This window comes from Tinamus guttatus, unplaced genomic scaffold, assembly GCF_059628265.1.
Source record: "Tinamus guttatus ecotype Peru unplaced genomic scaffold, ASM5962826v1 Tinamus_guttatus_pri_ptg000323l, whole genome shotgun sequence".
NCBI lineage: Eukaryota > Metazoa > Chordata > Aves > Tinamiformes > Tinamidae > Tinamus > Tinamus guttatus.
Window position 1 is genome coordinate 2,059,210 of NW_028288857.1, and position 9,808 is coordinate 2,069,017.

The 9,808-nt window shown below is 41.4% G+C and overlaps 1 protein-coding gene across 1 annotated transcript; it reads right to left on the bottom strand.

Moving 5' to 3' along the window:
* Positions 1-1,121: 1,121 nt before the first annotated feature.
* MEAK7 (MTOR associated protein MEAK7) lies at positions 1,122-9,606 on the bottom strand. Its single transcript, XM_010219253.2, has 7 exons — positions 9,220-9,606; positions 6,479-6,709; positions 5,373-5,517; positions 4,546-4,986; positions 3,183-3,301; positions 2,148-2,327; positions 1,122-1,238 (listed from the first exon to the last, which is right to left on the bottom strand). Exons 1-7 carry the CDS (start codon positions 9,385-9,387, stop codon positions 1,122-1,124), a joined length of 1,401 nt encoding a protein of 466 aa, XP_010217555.2. The 5' UTR covers positions 9,388-9,606.
* Positions 9,607-9,808: the final 202 nt, after the last annotated feature.

The window sequence follows — 9,808 nt, forward strand, 5'->3', positions numbered from 1 at the left end:
TGATAGATGTGAATGGGTTTAAGTAGAAAAAGTCCTGAGCATAAGAGACTCTATGCAACTTGACCCTGAATGGAGAACAGACAGTAACAGAACAGGAACAAAAACCCCAACCCACTAGTTAATTTTCAGATTGCAGCTATTCATAATACAGTGATCAATAACACAGTGATCATTAATTCTGTGGCAATAAAGTGTGCAGCAACATTCATTAAACAAGTTAAACACACAACTCTGTTTTTTCCAGGTTCTCTGCAGATATTCCCAACTAACTACAGGTGTTTCCGACCTGTTCCTTTTTACAGTGAGGCTACTAAAAGTTATCCTGCCTAGGAGTTATCCTGCCTAAAAGTTATCCTGCTGGAATACGCTTGTTCAAGGACCACAGCGGTGGTGTGTTCTTAATATGACTGAATAACTTTGATAGCTCTATTCTAGTAAGTTAAAAAGGCAATGGGCTGATTTCTGCAGAAAAAAAAACATTAAGTGACATTCACAGAAATGCCGTGTATTATTATAAAGGTCGATGCTGTATATTTAGTATTCTGTACCTCTCACAGCCTATATGGTGTCACCTTATTAAAATCACACCTAGGAACTCCAAAATTTACAACTTTAAGTAGAGCAACGCAAACTAACAGCACTCTTTATATGGCATCCCTTGGACTGTTCTGTATGCACAAATGTCAGACACGCTAACAACCTGCAAGCCTCACTGACCAATTCCATCACGTGCACATAAATGCTTTCATTAAGGTATGAGAAGCTTAATCACTGTTTTGGCCAGTCTTTATATAAACATGTATTAAACTCTAGGCCAACAAGCAGTTTTGTCAATATTTGATGCCTGTTTTTAATTATCTATACAGAGAGGATCTATCAGGAACGCTAGTGAATTCACATTCAGCTAGAACTTGCAGGTGTCTAGCTATTTTCTTCTATCCTCCCAAATAAAACCCTTCAAGCAGGTTATTTTTTTGTATCTAAATATTTTGTGAATCCTGGACTTAAACTTAATCCTAGATACCTAAGTAGATGTGAAAACATACGAGGAAAAATATTCTGTCCAAGGAACATTTAACATTCAGGAGTCAAAAAAAGTTCCTCAAGATGCTGTGACTCCTTCAGTTATCATCATCTTCAACGGGTTCCCGTAAACCTTCACTCTGCCGAGATCTCCCAATCATTTCCAGTAACACTTGAGCCTCAGGATCTACATCCAGGATGCTCTTACTTTTCACCTTAAGAATGAAACAAAATAAAATCTAGTCAGGTTAAATGTAATTACAAATGTTCAGCAAGTCACAAGCAACAGTCATACTCAAAAGCCTACAAGTATCATGGTTTGCAAGCTTGTCACTAGGAATATTCCTACTTCCCAAGCAGGCATTTAGATTCATAGGGATCCATCCAGTGATGTTATCACCTCAGTAACACCAGGCAGACAGTTTTCCTAAGGGGACAGCGGAATATTCCATGTTTAGTCAGCCAGAACACACTGGTTAATCTGACCTCACTTTCAAGTACAGATGTGAAGTGCTTCTTCTGAAGAGATTCAAGTTCAGTCACTTTTGTAAACAATTAATTAGCTCTGTTTCTATTTACAGCTGTGTGTCCACTGACTCGAGAAAACACAATAATTTGGTATGAAAAGAAAAAGAAAAATCACTGGTGCAGAGCAGACAGTTTAACAGGAGAATAAATTGCAGGGACAGAGGAGACTGGAAAGAGGTCTCCTACTAATGCCCAAGAACAAGCCAGACTTTAGGCTTTACTTTAGTTTCTAATACTTGATTGTACATCTAATGGTTTTACTGAACTCCTCCAAGGAGACCTCTCTCAGAGACCACTCCTCAAGGTCTGACAGGCCTTTGGAATTTCAGAAAAAAATGTTGCTCTTCTCACTAGGTTCTCCCGCAGTTACTGATGTTCTTTCATGCTGGCAACCTCATTAATGCCATTACTGTTTTGCCATTTTCTTGCTACAAACTATATGGCATCAAAGGGTCATTTGAATAGACAACATAGATTTATAGATATATTCATTACAATGACAATGCTTAATGAGAAAATTGCCATTGTGAATTTTCGATTCACATCTCCCATTCCAGCAGGAGACAATTTCATGAGTTTCAATTTCTGCCACCTACCACGGCACTTTCTGGGATATCTCCCACTGCCCAAACTTCCATTGCATCCAGTGTAAAATGCTCTTTGGCTGACAGCTGAGGACTGTTGTAGGTGGTGCACCGAGGTTTTGCTTTACTGTGTCCTTTCCCATAGTCGCTGTCTATCCAGAGCCCGAAGTAATCATGTTGTCCACCCATACCCTGTGAACGAGAGCAGAGAACAAGCACTTCAGCTGTATCTTGTTCCAAAAATTTAGCTGTCTGGCTTTTGTTTATTGACTAACAGTCCCATTTTAAATGAGGTGGGGGTACTGGGTTTAGCTGCCACTCTTTGGCATAGGAAAAGTATCTACATTCAAGAGGAAGGTAGTTTGAGATACTTTACTTTTAGAGCAAATTTATTTTATATTGCTGCAAGTCCCAGAGCTATGAGCATGTAATCCTGCAAAGTGGTTCAGAACCCATGGTGTGCTGTGGTTGTGTAGAAAATCCTCCACTTCTGGAAAGCTCATGGGGGGATTTCAGCATGGGGAACTCCTGCCACTGAAATCACACAACAGCAGTGAACTATGCACAGCTCTCATACACTACATTCCTCTGACTTCCATATTTTATAAATCTTTCAGTGTGGCAGCAAGAACAGCCGATGGGTAAATGGAACTTGGAAGAAAAAAATATTCCCAGAATCTCCATAGACCTAACCTGCACAGAGCCCAACTGCTTGGCTCAGATACAAACATATTCTGTCTTAATTGATGCACTACTTCAGTGTAAATATGAACTACTAAAATAAAAACTCTCTCTTAGTACTGTAAGCAGGTCTGCATAGCAATCCATAGTTCACATGTTATGCTCATGGAAGACACTTTAAGGCAAAAATGTATAAATAAACTCCTAGTAAGAGAGCAACACAAATAGTAGAGAGAAAGCAAGATTTTTTTTTTCTGAAAATTACAGGTGAAATAAGTCCGCTCAAAACAGCAGAAGCAAAAACATGGGACACGCTCAGATATATCCATGAATCCAATTTCCAAACTGTCACTTCTTAGTACTTACAAGTCCATTTGGCATTGTTTGTTTGCCATGGTTCAAATACATGTAGTGGTCATTGTATCCAGTGCATGTGTACACAGCAAGAGAGGGAAAAACAGAAAACAGAAAGCATTTGTTGTCACCTGCAAACAGAAAAAGAGCCTGAGGTCAGACAATGGTCCAGCAGTAACTGCACTACAAATAGGAGAGGAAAAAAACCCTTGCAGAAACAGAGGTGGATAAATCAAAGGCAGCACGTGCAAGCTCTGGAAGGCAGTGCTGATGCCCAGCCAAGATCTAGCCCTGTTGTTTGTTCTCGGGTAACTCTGTGCAGGGCCCCACAGATCAGTGCATTCTACGGCTGTGACCGAGGGCAGAGGCGTGACGGGGACACTGCAGGGCTGTGTGAGGGGGCAGCTCTCACAGGCTTGCACCGTGTCACTGCTTAAAGGATATAAGATACGAGTCTGGACTCCCTTTGCTCTCACTAGAGACATGCAGACGTTTGGGCTCAGTGATTGAGAGAGCAGTTTTCATTACGCCCAGTTTTATATTCAGAGTGGCCTGTGGCATGATCATCCTGTACTGTGCAACAGTACAGTACTGACCTTACAGGTAAATAAATACCCTAACAGTAAAAAAAATAAAATGTTGTCCAGTTAACATAATGAAGGAATAATCATCAAATATTGATCAAGTGTAAGAACTGATGAGTTTTTATTTATCAAAAGTGAGGTTTCTCAGCAAGACAGATTGATATTTAGAGCCAATTATTTTTTCTTCCTGACAACAAGCATGAGTTCTTTCCAGAGAGTTAGAAGAGTCCTCTCCTTTAAGTTTGCAAGAGAACAAAAAGCTCAGTTTGTCCAAAGGAACCTTTTGCTACAGAATTTTAGAACGATAGGAAAGGCAGAAGTGCACAAAAGGTGCAAGGAGAGTCCAGGAGGCCTAGCCCAGTGTTTGACTGGTTTCTGAGATAGAAGATTGCCATCTGCTGGACATGTTAATTAAACACTAATTCATCTGCTCTGCTCTATTTCCTTCATTTTCACCCATGCAACCCCAGGGGTTGATGGCTTTCACTTAAAAGAGAATTTGTTCCATGATCAGTAAGTCCTGTAATCTTCTGTAAACTTCTTACCAAATAGCAGAAAAACATTCTTAAGTAACATGTCTTAGAATAATGTGGCAGGTGTTTTACATGCTTGCAAAACAAATGTTATTTTTTTCTGTAAGAAAATACTCCTAAATTAGAGGGAATGAGATTCATGTTATATACAATAATCCATTATGTATCCATTAAACACAGGATTTCTGTAGAGGCATAGAAGAAACAATGTTCACCAACCATGAGATATCAGCAAAAGAGCATTAAAACGAGCCTTGCCTTGAAACTGGGGCTTCACCTCCCAGGACTGAGATGCAAATCCACCGAAGATAAACCCATCCGAGTCCTTTAGGATCATTATGCAGGAACCTTTGTTCACAATATGGGCACATAACTGTGAGAAGCTTTCACCATGAACTCTAGAAGAAAATATAAGTTGCCACTTATGTTGCAACTCTGCAGGCAGATGGGAGTTGAGGTATATGATGGATGGGATGTCCAAGAGACTGGTAAGTCCCCTTCCTTTGAAGCCTTTGCAGCCTGGAACCAAGTTGACTATGTCGTTGGCTTGGTCAGAGACTGAATGCAAGACCTGGAAGCCTTGTCTGATAACAACACTGAGGAAAGTTGAGATCTGTGGAACTCGGTACACCCAGTCCTCAATGATGCTTTGATCAAAAGTGGCCTCCAGCAGCTCATGGCCCACAGGTTTCTTCCCATCTAAATAATAAGACACGTGGGAACATTAACTAGCTGGCACAAGTACTGTCCATTGTCCAAAACACATGAACTCCTAATTATATGAGATTTTCTTTGCAAGATGGTGAAATCTATTATCACAACAGCACAAAGTAAGCCAAAGTTCCCTGACAAAGAGCTTTGCATGGCCATTTAAACTGTTTTTTTCAAAGGAATTTAGGTAAGGAACCTGGAAAGGTAAAAATAACTGAAATTCCTAAATCACTCTCAAGCCACCAGGTTTTAAATACTGATCTCACCATTTACATGCAAGGCAGATATGACCCAAAGAGCATAATCATTGTGAGACGAGCCATCCTGCAAGCTCTGTGCCATTCTGGGACACACAGTACACCAGCACCGCTTACCTGCAAGCTTCAACTCTGAGAGCAGCTGAGATGCCAAAGCCTTGACTCCACTTGCATAATCTCTAGTATTCTCCAGATTCCAACCTTTCAGTTCCTTCCTGTAATTCAGTACATGGACTAGAGATGTGATCAGCTGCTCTGTGAACTTAAAAGGTTAAAACATTACTATTAGGATATTTTTTTCAATAAAATGGCTAAGAGCTACAAAAGCCCACTGCTCACTTCCTGGGCATAGAGATAAGCAGTACAGATACTGTAATCCCAGTGAGAGAAACCTCTTCTTACAAAGACTTGGAAAGATCATAAGTGCTATTCTAGTGTCATAAATTTTGAAAACGCACCCTTTTCCAAGACACTTTTCACATGTTACTTGACAAAGCATCTCTGTAGAATACAGCGATGGGTGGAGGGGTAAATTTTGCAGTGATAGGAGCCAGCAGTGAATTCATGTTTTGTGAGACCCCACATTCCCACCTTGCAAACTACGTTTCATTCACAGGTCTAGTCTGTGCCTGTGGGACCACGTCAACCCCAGTGATTCCACAGCAGGAAGAGTGGTGAGGTGACAGAGGACTGCACTTAACACTGTTAACAGTTGCCCAACTTAAATAGCTCTAATGCTGGGATGAGCTAAGACACAAACATGGGGTCAGACTGTGTCCCTTCAGGTCAGGCTGCACTCCCACGTGGAGTCACACTGCCTCATAACTGCTCTGTAAAGTGTTTTTAACTCATTTCTAGGATGCACATGACAATCACACCGTAACCTTTGCTAGCTCCGAACTCTGGCCATTCCCTGCACCTTTCAGAGGGTGCTTGTGAATCCTCAGATGAAGACACCAGTGGGATCCCCAAATTCCAGATCCTGATCCTCAAAGCAGGCAGGTCAACATGGAAAATGCCTGAAAATGGTCATCCTATCCAACCTGATCTGCTTACACTGTCCAAGATCAGCAAGTCAGAGGCAGAGAGGTGGAGAAGCACACCAGAAAATCCTATTCCGAATTTCATAGTCCAAGGACCACCTTCAAATGAGCTGCCCACAGCCCCTGCTGCCTATAGCCCCTTTCACTGGACCACATTTACACATTTAGCTGCTCCTTTACCTCTTGGATTTGTTTGCCCTTCACAGGCCCTTCCGTCTTGGAGATCATGCTCATTATTATGGCAATCTTCTCATCTGCATTCCCTTTTAAGAGGTTTGACATAAAAACCACAAACTGCTCCCTGGCAATCTGCTCCCTTGGTGCAGATGACTTCCCAGTCAGGTCAACACTTCTCATTCCGTCGTACAACCTCATGGTCATTTGCTCTGGCAGTGGTTCCTGCATATAGGCCTAGCAGTAGAAAAATAGCAAAGAACACGTTTTAAAAATGAAGAACAGCTAATATATTCCAGCTAATCTTTGCAAAAATATACTGCTTATGCACCAAATGCTTACCAGCAGAAACACACTTTTGTTAAAGGAAGGGTTTTCCAGGAGGAAAAAAAAGCATCAAATATTTGTAGTATCTCCCTTTCAATGCAACTTAGTGATTTAAATTGGCACAGTTAATCTAGAAATGCTATGAACTTTAAAAAGAAAGCTGTAAAGCATTAACAGGATACTAGCAGAGGATTTCTACATGATGACTGTTGCAAAGGTTTACAACTCTGGCAGTCCAAGATTTAATATTAAGTTACACTGATAATAACTCCGCTTTTGGTAGTGGAACTAACAGATTTAAAAAAAAAAAATGGAAAGTAAAGCTTTCATGAGGGTGGCTTTAGTCTCATATACATGAATGCACGTGTAGAAACAATTTTGAAAAGTTTCTCACTGCATAGCAACATCCAATTCAAGCATCAAACTGAATTTAAGTCACCTGACTTATATATGACAGTTGAAATCAAAGGTTCTTCATCCAAATTGCATGACTGGCCCTCTGAACTGCAGTCTGACTTGTATACATCACCATTCACCACAGCACCATGGGGAAGATTGGGTTCTTTATTCAGGAAACTTTCAGAGCATTCAACATAATTGCAGTGTTTAAAAATAACACGCTCAAAACACATCCAAGCACTAGGATATGATTATGTAGTGCCCTCCCTGTGCAGAGGACTGAGTATAGTGTTAAATACTTCCCCTCACTCATACACAGAGGTCCACATCCCTGGAGCTCCACCTGCACAAAAGCTCTCTGTTCAAAGGAGCTGCTATCACCAACCCACGGCTGGTTCCCTTCCCTCCTCCCGAAGCCACCAGGGCTGTCCCTGTCCCACGCTGATGGTCACTGCTGTGCACAGGGGGTGTGATCCAATACGCCCACCCCTGGCTGCTTCGGTTGACGTCAGTGGCAAAACTCCCATTGATTCAGCAGGAGCAGAATTGGCAGCCGCGGAGACCAGAGTGCTCTGTGCTGAGAGGGGCTGCCCCGGGGGCACAGCGGCCTTCAGGAGGCTTTCCAAAAGTGCTACCGAGCCTGAAGTGAGACAAGCAGCAGGGAAAATCATTATGTGCACTGCATGTCAGGGCCTTTCGATTCACTCTGCAGTATTACCTGCCTGCTCCCTGTGTTTTCCCCTCTGCCAGCTTTGCTGCACTGTCCTGTTGTGCTCAGTGCTATTCCAGGGAATAGATTCAGTGTGGGGAGGGAAGGACTGCAAAAGGGGAGGATTTAACAAGCATCTAACAAACTCACCCCTCTGGCATTTTAAAATCCTTGTCTCAAATGGCTTCAAGGGAGTATGTACCCAGAGATTCCTGCTTTGCCTGCTGCCCAGGCCATGCAATGCATCCACACTCCGCTCCAGAAGCCAGGCAGCTTCCCTGTCGGGAAGTGAGAGCCCAAGCAGAGCTCGGGAATGGTGCCCTTGCTATCGGATTGTTGCTGGATTAAATCCATCACCCAGGCACCTAGCTCAGGCATGAGGACCGACACAGACTACGCAGGTGCTTCACTGGAATACTGGGCTAAGGAATTAGGCACATACAAATAGTCTTTTAACAGATTCTCGTTTAAGTAGGCAAAGTAAAAGGGCAGGAGGGGAAAAGGAAAAGGTTCATCAAGTGTCACTTCAAGCTAGGGGCGAAGCTTGAAAGAGAAGTTATTCCAGGTCCCAACTGTGCAGAAGTTCACAGTTGTAGAGCTGTTAGGACTGGAGGGCTGGACAGCAGCTGTTTCCAAACTGGGAGAGCTCACAAAAAGCTAGGCTGGAGCAAGGCGAATGCTTGCTCTAGGCAAATGTAATAGTGCCCTAAAACTTCCTGCCTCTTTCAAGGAGTTTAAATTTAATTGTGCAGTGTATATAAAAATCACTTTTAATATTGCATTCATTTGGTCACTTTGATTCTGGTCTAACTGAAGATTTCAAACATTACAATGAATCATTTTCTTCTTTCTTGATTAGAAAATGAATGCAAAGTTAATCAGAGAGCATAATATATGTTAATTAAATAAACGGGGAGCTGACACTTAATCAAGTAAAATGAATTCTCTCCTTATGATACAGGTGAAAAGACTAAAAACAGGGACGCAACCAAGAAAAATACAATCAAATACAAATGGAATTTGTGACACCTTTGCAAGAAAACCTGTAAACAATCACATACTAGGGACTTCGCGGGGGAAGACCACTCTATTTTCTAGTTTCTGTAAAGATATTTTCGTTTTTGCAATTTAAGAGAGAGATTAATTTGAATTCAATAGCTATTATTCACCTTAAAACATCAGGCAAAAATAGATATTATTAGCTATTCAACTGCAACAAACAACTCCACAGAAGCATCTACTGGCACATCTCTCATTCCTTTTTGGAATTAGGCTCTATACACTACATTACATATGCAATAGATTTTCTTGCCTGTAGTGCTGTCAGAGTCACAGTTTTTTTCATAGCTTTTCCATTTTTCTCTCCTGCTGTGCCACTTGATCCGGACAAGGTATCAAACACCCCATCGATGTCAGCCTGCTCCTCAGGAATAAATCTGGAAAGGTAGTTCTGATAGGTGTTGCTTTCTGCATTTCCCATCTTTTCAAAAGGGTAATGGAAACCTAAATCAAAGGAAAAAGAAAAAAACGTAAAGAGAGAACCACAATGGCAGCAAAAAACACATCAGACCTATGCAAGTTTTGAGAGAGAAGCAAGTCACTAGTTTTATAATAAGCTATTAAAACCTGTGGTAAGTCTCCATGAATACAGAGGCTTAGTGAATTTGATGGAAAAATACGTGAACATTAACTAGTTTTAAAAAAATGACCATCTGTCATCTCTCTGCAAGGACCACCCTTTCTACCAGTTTAAACCTCATTCAAGCCTTATAAAATGGAAAAACCGATATGATTTAATGATTAAATTAGCTTGTACAAAGTGATCATGACTCTGATGGCCGGAATACATTGGTAACACAACGGGAATAGCCTGATTATGGATTGTTTATGACAGATGATGC